The sequence below is a fragment of the Amborella trichopoda genome, chromosome 11 (assembly GCF_054954075.1).
Source record: "Amborella trichopoda isolate Santa Cruz 75 chromosome 11, AtrichopodaSantaCruz75HAP2 v2.0, whole genome shotgun sequence".
Classification (NCBI taxonomy): domain Eukaryota; kingdom Viridiplantae; phylum Streptophyta; class Magnoliopsida; order Amborellales; family Amborellaceae; genus Amborella; species Amborella trichopoda.
In genome coordinates this window covers 1137244-1154966 of record NC_142346.1, presented here as the reverse complement: position 1 = coordinate 1154966, position 17723 = coordinate 1137244, and the positions used below count along the sequence as shown (strand labels likewise).

Below are 17723 nucleotides of genomic sequence, written 5' to 3'. Positions count from 1 at the left end.
GCTTGGGTAGTTGCTTGAGAACAGATCATGTCTCTCATGCTCCACTAAACTGCTGCTGTAGCTGCGGAGAAGACTCGTACCATATATTTTGCATGCAATTTGATGACATCCAACCAGTCAAATCATAAAATAAGAAACTTCCCAGATCTCGTACTCTTTTTGTTACTCTATAAGCAATCATGGCTTTTGAAGTCTCGCTTATTGACATTTGCATACTAAACCAGAGTTTATTACATATTGCTCGGTTTTGATTTCTGGTAATGTTCAATGGTAGGTCTAATTGCGAAACACTTAGAATCTTCTTTTCAATGGATTCTTTTTTTAAACCAGAGCAATATTTTTAGTTTCTGTTTTGAATATATCTAGCCAAGCTATTAGCAACGCATGCATCTTGCCCGAATTAAACAAACTGAATTTGATCGAAAGTCTGATAAACATTTTACAGAACAACTTAGTTACTCAGTAGCTGCACAAAATCTCTCTTAACATACAAGCTAAACTTTTTAGAACCTGAAAACCTGCACCATCTTTATACTATCTCTACAAATTATTGTTTAGGTACTATTATGATTCATGTTTATATAATTCTGACTATTTGAGTAATTAAGCTCATGTCAAGCTTTTCTGTTTTTACTTTCTTAAGCATCTTTTACTCCACACTTGTTGAAGCCTTGGTTTGCCATTTGACAAATTTTTTAAGAAAAATTGTTGGATCAATTCAATGCCATAATTTCCACCATTTAAGAACCACTTCCATTGCAAATGAATCATGCTCAATTATATATGGCCTTAAAACAACTTTTAACAAAAAAGAAAAGAGAGTTTATTGCTGAGATTTCAATCTTTTATGAGTTGGGGTACAAGGACATTACACCGTTCGTGGTTGTGGACAACGGAAGAGAGGGAAATGAGGGATGGAAATTGTTTTCATTAATTGACGTATTTGATAGTTTGTAAAACAAAATAATGAAATTTGTAAAAAAAATAAAGAAAATCGTAGTTGGGGGGCTGGCGGTCCTAAAGCTTTAAACCCGAGGAGATCTAAGGGATTTCTGTAGACCTGAGGGTTTAAAAGGGCTGAAAGCTGTTGGGAGGGGGGTGCTGGTCATTTTCCCTAACAATTAATCCCCAATGATTATGCGAGAAAAATTGTCTTAAATAATGTTTTGCAGGAGAAAAATCAGGTGGACTTCAGAGTAAAATAGGCTTTGAAAGGGATCTATATGAGATATTTACTGCTTAAGTTATTTAATTTGTATTGTTAGTATCATGTACTGTTGGTTTCAATGAGAACCTCCTAAATCATAATCATCATCCAAGTCTTATCCCAACTACTCTAATAAAAATCAAGAAAAGTTGGAAGTGGAAATTATTTTATTTATTTATTGATTTCAGGGACATAGATGGGCTTCAAATTACTGTTGCACATCCTTTAATTGCCCTACATTTTTCAATTGCCCAATTTTGTTAGTAACATATAATAATATCAAAATAATTTGATTATAAATTTACAAAATGCTAACATATTTTAGTAGGTGCTGAAATATTCAGTGGGTGCAGTGAGCATAAGGCCTATGCTTTACAATAAAAACTTAAAAAGTAAAGTCATTTTTGCAAAACCAACAAACAACCCAGTTTTGGTGTTGGAAAACTTATTTTTTACTCGTGATTATGAAATTTGAAGTTCTAAAAATAGTACATATCAAGAAAAGATCTTGAACTTAATTGGGAGTGCTTGACACCTAGGCTCAATTCCTACAAAAGGTAGGGGCCCACTAACTCACCCAAAAAAAAAAAAAAAAGTACATATCCAACCGATCTCAACAAAAAATAGTAAGCTACACGAGCAATAGTAAGGGGGCAAAATAGATAAATACATAAATAATAATTAATGGGCAAAAATTAACATGAGGAAGAAAGACATACCTATCATTTCATAAAAAATTAGAATGTCCTATTAACCATTGAAATAGAAAGTTTTCAGCTGAAAAAATGACGAGCTTTTAATTTCTCAAGCTCGCTATTTCAAATTTTTTATTAGCCATTGTACATCATGGAGAGATGAAGATTTTGTAATAAATTTAAAGTAAATTTAGTAAAGAAATAAGAAAAATATGAAATGGTGCGTTTTTAATTTCTCAATCTCGCCATTTAAAATTTTTTAATAGCCATTGTAAATCATGGAGAGATGAAGATTTTGTAATAAATTTAAGTAGACTTAATAAAGAAATAATAAAACAATAAATTACATAAATATTCGTTATACTTTCCGTTATTATCAAAATACCAAATATTTTTCGGTTTTACTCGCATGTCCGTTTCTTTTTCACCGCATAGCGATTTTTTTTTAAAAGACAGTTTTACCTTTTTTCGGTTTTTGAACTACCGAAATGACCATGATTTCGGTTTTTCAAAAACCGAAAATGGCCTCGATAGCTCGACCACTCATCTTCCCTGCTCTTTGCATCTATGCTATGTGAATGCTCAAAAAGTCAGCTTTGGGTACACACTGCATTTCAGAAATGAGTATCTCCCAAGTAACCTAACTCTGTAGCTCTGGACATCCTTTATGATGTTTTTTTGCTTTACTTTTTGGTTGGTCATGAATGCGGGCTTTAATTTTTTTGCCACCCAATCACTACGAGCTAGTGGCTGATTGACCCTCCCCATGTGACCGCTATATGTATGCTCCTTAAACATGGACTTCACTTTGAAGTATGCCGTACTGCTAACTCATAAGCTTCGCACTTGCCATGCGCATCCCTCTGACTTACAATTTTTCCACACCCACCCCCTTTCGCTTTTGTTAATTTTCAGAACAAAATTATTATAGACAACAAAATCAACCAGATCATACTGGCATTCATTGACATTTTCAAAAAATTGGTCAATTTTCTATTGAACCTTGTTACCAACTCCTCTACATGGGCTCTCAATTTGTTCAATATCCTCCATATCATGCTATTGTACAAGCTCAGGCTCGGGCACTACTTGAATGTTCTCATATCGATTAGGTAAAGAAGCGTTACGGCAACTGTTGACAAAAGATAGAATGTAAGATGAAGCAACAATTTGTGCACATAAAATATTTAAATAAAGCAAATTAGAGATGAAATGTGAATTGTAGATGTACCTATTCCTTGTAGATGGGCAATCACCAATAGGTTCTCCCATTCGAAATTCTATAGATCTCCTCTTCGATACTATTATAGAGGCACTGTATACAACAATATTTGAAGACTCCCCTCCCAACATAAAATATACATTTATATCATCACTTACATCATTCAATTCAAGGTCACTAGATAGACTTGTGTTGTGATACATAATAGTCAATTTGTTTAGATCACACGATATGTTAAATTCCCAAAATGACTTTTTAATTACTCCAAAAAACTATTTCCATTATACTTTGTAACATTCAATTTTCTCCCTTTATAAACAATATGTCTGTCATCTGGATTCGTCTCAAATGACCCCCTATATCGAAATACCAGTTGCACTCCCTTGGTAACCATCGTCGATACTACCGTATTAAATGAATACCAAAATTTATGTTATAGAAAATTAATACATTAAGGAATATAAAAAATTGGGATATATCTAATTAATTTAAGGTTCATAAAATGTTGATCAAAATATTGTACTGCTAAAAAAGTCAATTATTCAATAAACTACATAAAACAACCGATAATAATACAAATACAAAATAAACAATAGATAAACAATAAATAACAAATATTAATGCAAACAAATAAGTTGAACAATATTTGCCCAAAACAACAAATATAATATAGTGTACTACTATATATATCAAGATAATGTACTACTAAATAAATCAGTTGTTCAATAAACTACCCAAAACAACAAATATTAATACAAACACAAAAGAAACAACAAATATTAATACAAAAAAACAACTTCACCAATATTTAACCAAAAAAAGTAAACTTCAACAATACACAACAAATATTGATACAAAAATAAAATATTATATTAATTTTAAAAAAATTAATCAACAGTATAAGGCAAGAGAAAGAAAGGTACCAATCACGACGAGGTTGAGAGCAAATATCTTCAAGTTCGTGGAAAATTGTATTGGGAGACAGAAAAGTTCGTAGGAGTATTGGGGGGACACAAATTTTTTAGAACCCTAAAATATCATAAAAATGCACCTTTATTCTCATATGATGGGGATAAATTGTTTTTTTCAGGGGAAAATTTTTGGTTTTTAAAAAACCAAAAAAATTTAATTTTTGGTTTTTTTAAAAACCGAAATTCCAGCCATTTCAGTTGTTCAAAACTGAAAAAGGGTAAAACTATTTAAAAAAAAAGAAGAAAACGTTATGAAGTGAAAAAAACGGATATGGCAGTAATAAAAGAAACTATTTGGTATTTTAATAATAACACAAACTATTACAGATATTTACTTAATTTTCCCTAAAAAATATGAAATTTTTGTATTTTAACGTCGTAAAGCACAAAAGTAAACCGAGGACAGGTCGACCACAAGAGGTGGCAACTGGTCAGGTCGGGTCAAGGACCCAAATACGATCAGACCTGGAGCAGGATCCGATTGGACCTGGACCTGAATCCGATTGGACACGACCCAAAAATAAAACAACCCGTGGGGTCCAATTTTTGAAACCTTACACAAAGTCCCAAACCTAGGTCGGGTTTGGTTGTCGGGTCTTAGGTCCTGTTCGAATCCATTGCCGCCCATAGCATAATAATATAAGACTGTCAGCATTTCCAAACGTTATTAACTCCCAATATCTTTTCTTATATATGCAATCCAAACCTCTCTAGCCCTCTCTAAACATTGTTCTCCCTCTACCTTATCGCCCACTAGCTCGTCAAGTCCAATTCTCTCTCTTGATTTTAAAACCTATGTTCTAGCGTGGCTCTCCCCTTCTCTGACCCGTTTTACTTAATAGGGCTGAAAATGGGCCAAGAGACGCGGCCCGAGTATTGAAGCCAAAACTTGGGTCTAGATTATAATAAAAGGGGAGCCAAATCAAAACCAGGACAACATGACCTAAGAGCTAAATGTGGGCCATATGGACCAAGTTACCCTAACTCTTCTTTTTTTTTTTTACGTCTTTTGTTAAGTAATCATCATCATCATCATTCATATTTTTTCCAACTAATTGGGATCGATTACATTAATCATAGTTTATCATTCTACTCTATTAAGGATCATATTCTCAATGAGACCATAAGTACTCATATATTTTCTCATTACTTCCAACAATATCATTTTGGGTCTACTTCTTATGTTTTTTTAGCCTTGTACTTGAACAAATTCGCACCTCCTAACAGATGTTGTACCGAGTCTGTGCTACACATGATCTGTCTATCCAAGTCTATCTTCTCTCATTTTTATCGCCTATTGGTGCCACACCTAAAAATTTTTATATGTATTCATTTCGAATTCTATCCATTTTTGTCTTGCTACTTATCCATCTAAACATCCTCATCTCCACTAAATTCATTTTATGGATATATTGGTTTTTGGCCGCCCAACATTTCACCCCATAAAATAAAGCTGGTCTCACAGCTGTCTTATAGAACTTGCCTTGAACTTCAATGGCACAAGACGATCATATAAATTCTAATTGCATCTCCACTTCACCCACCCAACTTTAATCCTATGTGCAACATCTTCCCCAATTTCTCTATTTTCCTGGATTATAGACCCAATATATAAAAAATGCGCTCTTTTTAGTATGTGGTGTGGGTTTTATAAGGTTGCAACCTTAAACAATCCAATTAAGGGCATGCCCCCAAATTTTATCATCACATGTCATTTTGGTGTAAAAAATTCATAGGATTATCTCAAAATCCATTTTCATATCTAATAATGAAATTTTAAACTCAAAAAATTGTTAAAATCAAGTAGACGTATAAACATATGATAATCTTGAAAATCGACGGTGTAGTTAAGGTGTTGAAAGATGCACTATTTATGGGATTTAAAATCTTTTTGTTTTCCATATTCATACATGTCGAGATGATCAATTAGAGGTTTTTTCAACATCGAAACAACCTTTACCGATATATTTTTGAGGTGCATCTGTACTTCTACATTTTAAGGTTGCAACATTATATAAACTTTTTCCATTACTATTTTCGTGCCATCAATTTTAATTACTTCCTCCCCAATTTTTCCATTTCCCCAATCTTTATATTTCCTTTGAGTATAGGATGCAATTTCCATAAGACCTAAACTTCACCTCGAGATCTTGTTTGCCATATACAAATATTGTGGATATGTGAAAATGAACGGTCTAGACTCTGCGTTAAAATACACACTAGTTTTTGGATCTTGAAATCTTAATTATTATTTTTTTAACAACTATGATGATCAAAATCAAGATTATCAATTTGAATATTTTCCAACGTTAGATCTGCAATTTTCTATGCGTACTAAGGTGGGGATTTATTTATGTCATAAAACCTAAGCTTTATTCTAACCTTTTCTTTAAATATATTAGAGTAGGGGTGGCAATGGACTCGAACCCGAGGGATAGACCCAATCCGGATCTAGGTTTTGCTATGGATCTAACAATTGGAACTCCACGGATTGGGTCCGGATTCGGGTCCCACACTATATTTTCGGATCGGCCTTAGACCTAACCTGAGCCGTTGCCACCCCTAATTAGGCCAACCCTTAAGCCCAGATCGGGCTGGGCTTTGCTCAGGGCAGCCAGGGCCCTCCTAGCCCAAACCGCAGTTGTTGCCAATCTTACTCTCTCACTCTTTACGTTGCCTCAAAGGGTGGCAATGGGTCGGGTATTGGTCGGGTCCGGTTAGACCTAGACCCAGACCCGAATAGTATTCAAGTCTAGGTTTTGGATTCGGACCCAACAAGTTGGGTCCAAAAGTCAAACCCATATCCGTACCCATCGGGTCTCGGTCCAATCGGGTCCATTGTCACCCTCACTATTTTTTCCTTTTTTGCTTTCTTTTTACCTTCATATACTCATATTATTGGCAGTAAGGTCACAATCACCCGCTATTAGATTTTAAGCCGTCTAATTTATCGTTTAATAGCTAAATATGGCTACAAGTTCTTATCCTTAATACACCTAACCGAATAGGGCTTGAAATATTTTATCTCTAACAATTTACAGGTACGAGTCGGGTTCGACCCAACCTGGCGAGTCCAAATGTCGGACCCATACCGAACCTGTGTTGGGTATTCCTGACGGGTCATGGTCCATTGCCACCTCTACTGGCCTCCTGTTCAATGCTCAAGCTTTAACTCCAAAGCAAGCTTTCTATGCTTCCCCAATGGCATAGAAGATCTATCCTCCCCCCTTATCCAATCGTCCATTCTGAATGAAGGGTACGTCTTTACACTATTTTATTTTTAAATTTTTTTCTATAAATTAGTTTGACACCAAATTTTGGATGTCCATTCCTCTATTAAACTCGTACTAGTGAAAAATAAAATAAAAATATTTTTAATAAAATAAAATGACCAAAATATATTTGAAAGTTTTAAGGGGTTTTTTTGTCATTATATTTTATCAAAAAAGTTTTTTAATATTTTTTATAAGTGCGATACAATGAGAAGATGATACATACAAAATTTCATATTCATACAATTTGGATAAAAAAACTAAAAATAAAATACTTTAAGATGTCGGATCTAAGATCAAACGGTGAATAGCTCTCTTGATTAAATTGGACAGCTGGATGATAGGCGGAGGATAGAACTTCTCTCTTGATAAAATTGAACGGCTGGACGGTAGCGGAGGATAGAAATTCTATGCTGTTGGGGCAGCATGGAAACCTTTTCCTCAACTCCAGCGCCCAATCTGTTTTTTAAAGCTAACCCTCCCATTCCTTTCCTTGAACCCCCAACCTCTCTCCACCTTATCTCTCACCCCCTCTCTCTCTACCTTATTTCTCACCCCCTCTCTCTCTTCCTCCTATCCAAACCCTCACTCTCTCGTTCGCTCTCACACATACTTTCTCTCTCTAACATTCTTTCCCTCTGGTTTTTGCTACCCCCATGGCGGAGGAGGAAGAAGACCAGAACCCAAAAACGTCTGATTCCTCATCCGACTCTGAGTCCGAACCTGAGTCGGAGTCCGCCGAGTCAGAGTACGCCTTGGACGAGTATAGCGACTATGCTTCGAGCGACGAAGAAGAGGACAACTCTCAAGAAGCGGTGGTGAAGCAATTCAACGACGTGCTCAACCTCAAATCGCTCCGAAAGATAGAAGAAGAAGAAGAGAGGAACTACGTCTCTCATGAAGACAAATATGATTTCCCTCCTGATATAGAGCAATGGAGAGAAGAGGATTTGGGTGAGTACTGGGCCAATGCTCCTCTGGAGATGACTAAGCCTGGATGGGACCCTGTTTTTGCAGATAATGAAGATTGGGAAGCCATGCGTAATGAGAAAAAAGAAGGAGGAGACCCCCCAATTGCTCCTTTCTATGTTCCATTCTTTAAGCCATATCCAGCGATTCCAGAAGATCACTATGATATCAGGAATGCCAAAGATGTAGTCGAGGAGTTGGACCGAATTGAGGAGTTTTTGACTTGGGTTAGCTTCATTTTTGCCGATGGGAGCTCGTAAGTTGTTGAATCTAGTTTCTTTTTTTCCTTTTTTTTTTTTGGTGGTTCTGGATGTGATTTTGGGACCTTGAATTTGATGCTTATTGGGTGTTTTAGTTATGTTTTTGGAGATTGAATTTTGATGCTTATTGGGTGGTTTAGTTATGATATGGGAGCTTGAATATGGTGTTTATTAAATGTTTGAGCTTGAATATGACGTGATATTCAGGAGCTTTATTTTTGTGCTTGTTCGGTGTTTTAATTATGTTTTTGGAGATTGAATTTGATGCATATTGGGTGGTTTAGTTATGATATGGGAGTTTGAATATGATGTTTATTAAACGTTTGAAGGACCCCAGTTTTTCTATTTTTGTTTGGGTTAACTTGATCATGATTTGGGAGATTGAATTTTGAAATCAGTTTTCCAAAAAAAATTTTGGTTGTTTTTGTTATGATTTGGGCAATTGAAATTGATCCTTACTGGGAGTTTTGGTTGTGTTTTGGAAGCTTGAGTTTGATGTTTATTGAATGTTTGATGGAACCCAGTTTTTCAAAATTTATAGGGGGGGCTTTGGTTATGATTTTGGAGCTTGCATTTGATGATTGTTAAATATTTGAGCGAATCCAGTTTTTCATTTATTTATTTATTTATTTTGTGTGGTGGTTTTGGTTATGATTTGGGAGATTGAAATTGATGTTAGTTGAGTGTTTGGTGTGTATTCCATGTGATTGTGAATGTTCATGAATTTGTTTTGTTTTAATGTGTTTGAGCTCTTAGTTGTGTTGAACAGTTTTTACTGTTTTTGAAGTGTTTTCACCTTGCTTGCTTGAATTTGATGTACATTGAACGTGTTTGAGGTTCGGTAGCTTTAGACTGATATATTGTGCACATCTCTTTTTTATTTTTAAGAGTCAATTCCATTTCTTTCTTTCACTCACTCACACTCTTTCTCTCGGTCTCTCTCTCTATGAGTTTTACGTGTTTCTCTTTCGCTCTCTCTCTACCAGTTTTTACTGTTTTTTATCTATATCCTTCACAATGCTTGTCTGGATAGAATAGGACTGAGCTTTGTCATTAGCTTTTTTTTTTTAAAAATCTTTTTGTTATTTTTTGTTTTGTTTTAAATTCATTTCTATCCCTCACTCTTTCTTACTGTTTCTCTACCAATTTTGTTGTTTTTTCTAGTGTTTCTTCATAGTTGGGTGCTTGAATACATGTGCATTAAATGCATTTGTGGCTGGGTGGAATTGGACTGAGAGCTAGTGAATGCTAATTCTTTTAGACTCTCTCTCACCCTCTCTCTAGCAGTTTTACTGTTTCTTCAGTATTCTCCTTCATACTTGGGAGCTTGAATTTATGTGCGTTAAATGTGGTTATGCCAGGGCAGCATTGCACTGCGAGAGTGGGAATGCCATTCTCCTTTGTAGGTCTTCTCGAATACTATTTGTGTGTGCATGTACTTGTTTACTACGATGTTAGTGGATTCTCTGTACTATTTTTTTGTGTTTGTACTTGGTTGATCTGTGGTTCGAAGGATTGTGAGTGTTACAGCCCTTCTCAGTATTCGAGTACGTTTACTCTTCTTTCCTGTCTCACCATTGTGGGGTTTACTTTTCTTATTAATTGGGAGGGGATGGGTAACTGAATGGATTGAATGAGGTATTTGGTTGAGTAGGCGAAGAAGGTAGGTACAAACTGGGCCCAAGAGTGAGTGAATGCATAATGAACTGGTTCGCAATCGCATCTATGTAGAACAATGATCGATATTCCTTCTCTATTCCTCTTAGTGCTGGTTTGCACTTATGTACTGTTCATTTTCGTGTTCTCTGGTTCAGTTATTCTTTGATTCAGCCTAAAGTGCAGCATGATTTTCGTATTCATTGTGTGCCAAGTGATCAAGGAAGCAAGACGAGGGAATGATTAAGCTTAATTTAGTTCACCAAGTAGTGAAAATGACATTCAAACAATCCAAGTGGGGAAGGAGGTGAATCTGAGGCCTCTGTTTATATTTGAAAGCATTCTGCTCAATAAAGTCCAACTTTGGCTTATCTAAGCAAAATGAGTAGCTATGCCTGTCTCATTACTGTGTAAAACAATTTGGCTATATGCTCCAGTCTGCGTTAGTTATCACTTTGTGTCTTATTTATCAAAACAAGAAACAAGTTCATCAGTGTTATGGATTGGATAAGTGAATGTGCTACTGCTCATGTCAAAGTAGTTGGGGACCTTTTTCTGCTGACAAACCAATAAGACAAAAGAATACCACTGTAATAGGTGCAAGATGAAATGATCTTTTGGCACCTAGAAAGGAAGAGCGGGCCTTCAGGAAGTGAAAGGTAAGCACCCATCAGTTCCTACTTCTCCTACTAATACATGGTATAAGGTGCTATTGTCTTGGAATGGTATGCTAGCTAAGATTCAATTAGACAATTTGTAATTCCTTGTTTCATGCTTTGGTAGATCAAGCTAGCTCTCTTGGATTTTATTCCACCCACATGGGAGTGAAGAGTAGTCTTCAGAAGAAGACTGGAAAAGGAGCTTATCCTATGGAATAGAGTCATGTATGTTCTCTTAGCTGGAAGCACATGAATGAATTATGGATCATGGGCTCATTGAGAAGAATTTGGAGAAAACTAACCCACTTTTGTGCATCTAAGTGACAGGTTTTACTTGAAGTTATATTTTGCATTATGCTACGCAAGGTTCGTTTGGCTTTTGATGAGTTTCTCTGATGAGTCTAATGGTTTCTCTCATGGCTTAGTGGTCTATTTATACATTTAATTTATGATAACTTTGATATCACGTAAAAGTGTGCGTTGAACAACACCAAATGTATGATGGGCTTTCTGCAAACTATTTCTAGGTTGCTGATCTCTTTTTATCTGACTGTTGTTATAGGTATGAAGGGACTGTTTGGGACGACTATGCTCATGGAAAAGGGGTTTACGTCGCTGAGCAAGGGCTTGTCAAGTTAGTTGATATTGTGCTCTTTAATTTTATGCATTTTCACTGCTCATGCTTCAAAGTGTCATTTTTTAACTAGTTTCCCTGTGTTAAAAACAAGTTCTCCCTTGGAAAACTCATTGCGAACTTGCGTTTTCTCTAGTTCATAAGTAGAGTATGTAAGATCAAATCAATATAGGACTGCAAGCATGTTATGTACCGAAGTATTACTTGTCAATAAATAAAATAAAAGAATTATTCAATCTTCTAATATGCTTTCTGTTAGTTCACTCGTTTATATAATATATGGGAAGACTTAGTTATGGAGGTAGACCTTGCATAAGACATGCATAAATTGTTGCATGAAGTGAATTTTTGCTACATGCAAAGGTAATGTGATCGAGTTCCTTGAGCAATCATAGACTTGTACTTTTAAAATTTAATTTATTATGCTTAGGAAAAATATAATTAATGGTGCCTACACCAATAATCAATATGCCTAGCAGCAGTTTAAATTTGTAGAACTCACAGCAGTCATGTTTTTCCGAATTTTGCCTAATTTGCGCTTGCTCCTATTCTTGCAAAACTAAAGTAGGAGAGAGCAGGACCGGTCCCTCTAACACTGAATGGCTGTTTTAGCCTTCCTAATCCATTGTTTGTAAAATGGACCAAGCTGAGGCAACTTAAAAATTTATAAACAGTAAAGGGTAAATCTGTTAAAAAAAAGTACATATATGTAAACCTTGATGCATTTCCAAATATACCTTTTTATATTCGTGTTTTGAGAGGGTGGAGAAAAATTGTCAAGGTGCTAGTGAATGTTCAAGGTAATCTTTACTGTTTTTTTTACTTATATTATATGCAAATGCCCTTCCCTGTCCTGTATTTTGAAGGCTGGACCAAAGTAAAATAGGCATTAACAAAGGGTATAAAAGGCAAAAGAGGTTTTATGGAACACAATTTTTCACTGTGGGCGGATTTTTACATCTCACAAAGGCTTCAGCATACTATGCATATTGATGCATGCTGAGGCAGTGTTTGTGAATCTCCCCTTAGGCTTATCATTTCTTGTGTGATTTTCATTGTACTGTTCATCTGGGCTTGCTAAAAAATCTTGGATGCTTTGCAGGTATGAGGGTGAATGGTCTCAGAATACAATGGAGGGCCATGGGGTTGTTGAAGTAGACATTCCTGATGTAGAGCCTATTCCAGGTTCCGAGTATGTTACTCTTAATTGATTATATCCGTTTACATTATTTGGAAATGATTAAAACATTGTAGAGATGGTACTACCATCTTATGTAATATGCCTAATGCATCCAGACTCGAAGCTAAGATGCGTGCAGAAGGGAAACTTCTGGCTCTTGATTTCATGTCCCCAGAAGATCGTAAATGGATGGTAATGGATATTGAAGACACTGTTGCAAAAGCTGATGGTTGGCGTGAGATTCCATTCTATGAAAATGATGAATGGATCCGGCAATTTGGAAAAAAGCCGTAAGCTTTCTTGTCCCCTATTAATTGGAAATATACTCTTTTTTAATTACAATAAAGGGCTAATAATACAGACCCATCAAGAAAAATGATAGTAATCTTTCTCAATAACTTTTGATATAGCTGTGTACTGGATGGATGCATTTACCTTCTCCTTCATGTTTGCTGTTTATTCTTACTCATATATAGTCGTCGTCCATTCCCATGAAACAGTTTGCTAGCACGCCATTATAATCATGTGTAAACCCTTCATTTTGAATACCTTGCAAGAATTCTGGAATAGAGTCTGCATGTGACTCACTCCTAGATTTTGTATCCAATGAATCGAGTTGAATGCATTTGCTTTATATTCTGAATATTTGGTTGTCGATAAGGCTCAATTGGACAATTGCTACAATTTATTTGCCTTTCTTTGCAGGGAAAAAGGTAGATACAGGTATGCTGGGCAATGGAAGCATGGTAAAATGCATGGCTGTGGTGTATATGAAGTTAATGAGCAGCCTATCTTTGTATGCCCTTTAACTTAACTCTTCACTTGCATAAAAATGTCTTCCTCTCGGATTGGATGTGATTGTTTAATATGTGCACTGTATCTTGATCCTTTCAGTCAATTAATCTGTAAAATAAAAGGTTGCTTTTGTATTTGTGCAGGGCAGATTTTACTTTGGGGAGCTTTTGGAAGATTCTACGGGGTGCCCTGAGGAGATAGCAACTGTATGGCATTATGACAAAGGAAAGTATACTATGTTCAATGACACCAATGGGCTATGGAACCATAGTTCATTGGGGCCATCACTGTCATTGAAATAATGGACCGAGATGGAGAGATAGTGGGACCCACCATTGGGGTTTTGTCCAGTTCCACTCTCTCTCTTTCTCCATCACTGTCCATAACTTGAATGGATGATGTTAACCCCAATTAATTATGAGTATACCACAGTCCATTGGAACATAGTATGCTTTTACCTTTCCATAATTACCAATCTTACATTCCTTTCTTGTTTATTGGCTTACATGTGATCAATTTTTATTTCCAGCTCCATGCAGGCATAGCCGAGGTGGCTGCTGCAAAGGCTAGAATGTTCGTCAACAAGCCTGATGGAAGTACTTCTCCTAAACCTTCTTGAAATCCACCTTGTACAGTTTTAGTCTTTGAGGGTGTCATGCATTTGATTGAAGACTCTAAGGGATGAGGAAATATGTTGTAAATTGCTGAAAAATGAGCAGAGACACACAAGACATTAGCACATGTGTCTAATGAATTTTCTTGAAGTTGTTCATCTCTTATATGCTCATTTTATGTATGCTGCCTTCTACACTAAATCACGATGTCTGTTTCAGTTGAATATTTTCATAAACACTCTTTTTGAACCAATCTATTTACTGATAGGTCTTGAGATACTCAAATGCAACGGTTTGCAATTTATTTATGGCCTGATGTTGTCCTTGCAGTGGTGAGGGAGGCAAGGGGACCATATGGTGACCCTCAACATCCTTACTTGTATGAGGAAGAAGATGTGTGGATGGCTCCGGGGTTCATTAATCAGTTTTATGAGGTAAATAAGTTAATCGTGTCTATCATTTATAGATATTCCTGTTATTCGATTGGTCACTTTGGACATGCGGTCTATGAGAAAAACACTTTAGGTGGGATGTTGCAAATTTTGATGGCAGGTTCCTGATTATTGGAAAGGCTATGTGGAAGATGTGGATGAAGAAAGGCAAATGTGGTTAAATTCCTTCATCAAAGCACCACTGCGGCTTCCAATGCCTGCTGAGCTTGAACATTGGTGGTCAAAAGGTATGATGATATAATTCTCTATATAGCATAGAAATGTCTGAATACCCCAAGTTGTGGTTCAAATGGTAAGAGTATTTGCTTTATCACAGAAGGTCCAGTATAGTTTCCCACTCAACAAAGAACTTTTGAGATCTATATTATCTTTTTAAAAATACTGAGGATTCTTGTACAATTTTCCTGTCTTTCATTAAACAACCTATGATTCTTCTAAGCCTGAGACTGATAGATGATAAAATTTGATGGCTATGACTATATGTTGGAAAGAATAAAAGGATACAGAAGATCGACCTATAAACTGCAATTGATGAAAATTATCAGATCATATATTTCTTAACCATCTCTCTCTCTCTCTCTCTCTCTCTCTCTCTCTCTTTCTCTCTCTCTCCTCCCCCCTCTTTCCTCTTCTTTCCTCTCTCTCCTCTCTCTGCCTCTGTATGGAATTTTGAAACCATTTTAATGCTTATCAGATGAGGACCCAGAATTTGTACTTATCAACAAGGAGCCTGTGCCAGACCCTGACAACCCATCAAAGCTAATTTATACAGAAGACCCTCTCATTCTTCACACACCCACCGGTCGAATAATCAATTACATTGATGATGAAGAACATGGGGTGCGCTTATTTTGGCAACCACAACTTGAAAATGGTGAGGTAGACCCTGAGAAGGCTGAGTTCCTACCACTTGGCTTTGATGAATTCTATGGAAGAACTGATCTCGCTGAGAAGAAAGAGAAACTCATAATCCGCATATTAAATGCCATTGAGAAATTTTGCCTCCCCTTGTTTGAGAAGTGGGACAAATGGTTGGAAGAAAAGAAGAAAGCCAGCGACGAGAACCTCAAGCTCATAGAAGCAGAGCTTGAGTTCATTGAAGCTGAACTTAGCCTGAAAGAGACTTTGGAAGACATGGAAATGGAGCTTAAGATGAAGCAAAAGGAGGAGGAGAAGAAAGAGAAAGAGGAAGAGAAAAAGAGGAGAAGTATGGGTAGGAAGAGAGAGCAAGAGGGTGCTTCTGATTTAGCTGAGCAAGAGGATAACAACGAAGAAGATGATGAGGCTGAAGACCTTCCAAGGAGTTTTGGGCCAGCCCAGCCAGAGCAGGGAAATTCTAAAACTGATAAAGATGACAATCAACCTGGAAATTCCCCTTTCGCTACTACTACGATGTCCTTTACTCCATCGAATGTGGCTACATTGGTGAGTACTGTTGAAATCATTGTCACTATTAGCTCCAATTTTTTGATGGTCATGAGTTCATGACAAGATGTTTTTGTTGACGTTGTAAGATCCTCTCTAATTTTGTAATTTTTCCCATGTGTTTTGAAACACAAAAATATTTATGCTTAAATGTAAATATGATATTGAGAAAAATACGACTCCTAAGTTCATGGAAATATGAGTTCATTGAATATGGGATAATATTTGCTTATTCATTTTTCTTAACTATTATAACCTTTTTCCGTTTATAAGTTTCCTAGTTTTGTTTTCTTGCTCCTTGTAACTTCACCCCATTTTTCTGCACTTCACTAAGATTTTTCTGAAGAACTTAAGAAGAAAACTTAAATGTAAGAAACCTCCCATGGGATGCCTCTCCGAGGAATTCCCTAGAATGAAAGTTTTCACTTGGACTCAGCTAGCTTTTGTGATGTATTCATATGAAAACACAGTAAAAAGTACGACAGAAGTGAAATTTTTTAAGAAACACTTTTACAAGTTTGATGAACTATGAAACCCAAACGAGCAAAATTGAGAAATTTGCTGAACTGTGTTCATGTCACTACTGTTCCATGTGCAGGTTCTGCCAAAGTTGCAGGTGTCCTTGCTTTTATGGAAGAGACAAAGGGGGCCTGAAACTACAAAGCTTCCTAATTCATGCAATGGAAGCTGCATAGATCAAGCACATATGATTCACTCAGTGAATTTTCCCTATTCCTTGGACAAATATGCAGGCCTTAAAGTGGGTCAAAAGAATAGAGAATTTTGCCATAGACAGAGTAGGTCTTCTCCGTTACATTCTTTAGCCCGAGTTTTATCGGGCAGTGCTTCGAGGCCACGGAATAAGCAGGTTAGGGAAAGATCAAAAAGTTTGAAGGCTGTTGATGTTTTGTGCCTGCAAATACCTCTGCAATGCTTGGACTAGTGATGCTACTTGACAATGTTCCTCTCTCTCTTTCTCTCTCTCTCTACTCTTGTGACCAAGAGAATATATTGTGATGTGCTTGAGTCATCAGCAAGAGTGTTGGTGCACATGCTCAATCTCGGTGCTCTGTTTGCTACCCTGTTGTTTGCAGTCTGGTGGTTCTTGCCTGTGTTTGGAAAAGAAAAGATGGACTATAGTTGTCATTACTATGGCAAAAATCTGTAGTCATGAGGATCACCAGCTGAGATCCATGGTTTGAAGGTGATGGAGTGCGAGTGGGACACATGATTGGACTCAAGTGATCAAGCCCATTCTCACCATTGCCATCCAGCCACATATTGGATGTAAATGATCCTCGACCATGGATTTGCAATAAAATATTTTCTAGAAAATATTTTTATGTGAAAACATTCTCGTGTCGTTACGTGTGAGAATATTTTGATCGATTTAGTTATCATCTAGTGTGAAGTGAAAAAATGCACCTGGGACGCATTGCTGTGAAAATATTTTCACTTCTAATCATACCGCACAAGGAAATTCTTTAACTCGAAAATGTTTATTGGAAATATTCTCACGCGAAACAAATGTGCCCTAGATTACTCATATGGATTGGATGGGTGGTTCAAACGTCGAAGGTATTGAGAGAGCAATTGCTCTGCAAGACTTGTAGGAGACAAAACAAGCCCTACTCTTTTCAAAAAGTTTTTAGAGTGAGGAACTGAATGGCCACCTGGGCAGGCCAGCACTAGTCATAGCTTGCCATGGTCCC

The 17723-nt window shown here is 36.5% G+C and overlaps 1 protein-coding gene across 5 annotated transcripts; it reads left to right on the top strand.

The window, feature by feature from the left end:
* The first annotated feature begins 7737 nt into the window (after positions 1–7737).
* EMB1211 (MORN (Membrane Occupation and Recognition Nexus) repeat-containing protein) lies at positions 7738–17070 on the top strand. Of its 5 annotated transcripts, none has more exons than XM_020671631.2 (13): positions 8109–10911; positions 11036–11136; positions 11239–11277; positions 11474–11545; positions 12648–12737; positions 12842–13015; positions 13431–13521; positions 13664–13726; positions 14050–14116; positions 14465–14568; positions 14687–14813; positions 15281–16011; positions 16610–17070. In XM_020671631.2, coding segments are annotated over exons 2-13 (1905 nt in total). In that variant the 5' UTR covers positions 8109–10911; positions 11036–11134; the 3' UTR covers positions 16955–17070. The 5 variants fall into 5 exon arrangements, with proteins under 5 accessions (XP_006851718.2, XP_020527290.2, XP_088708044.1 ...); XM_088851918.1 differs by having other exon boundaries at positions 11233–11277; positions 12648–12730; XM_088851916.1 differs by having other exon boundaries at positions 11233–11277.
* The last annotated feature ends 653 nt before the right edge of the window (positions 17071–17723 follow it).

Coding starts and splice junctions, on each gene's coding strand:
- EMB1211 (XM_006851656.4), top strand. CDS start 8,024: ATGGCGGAGGAGGAAGAAGACCAGAACCCAAAAACGTCTGATTCCTCA. Junction 8,593..11,473: donor ATTTTTGCCGATGGGAGCTC/GTAAGTTGTTGA, acceptor CTGTTGTTATAG/GTATGAAGGGACTGTTTGGG. Junction 13,522..13,663: donor TTAATGAGCAGCCTATCTTT/GTATGCCCTTTA, acceptor GTATTTGTGCAG/GGCAGATTTTACTTTGGGGA.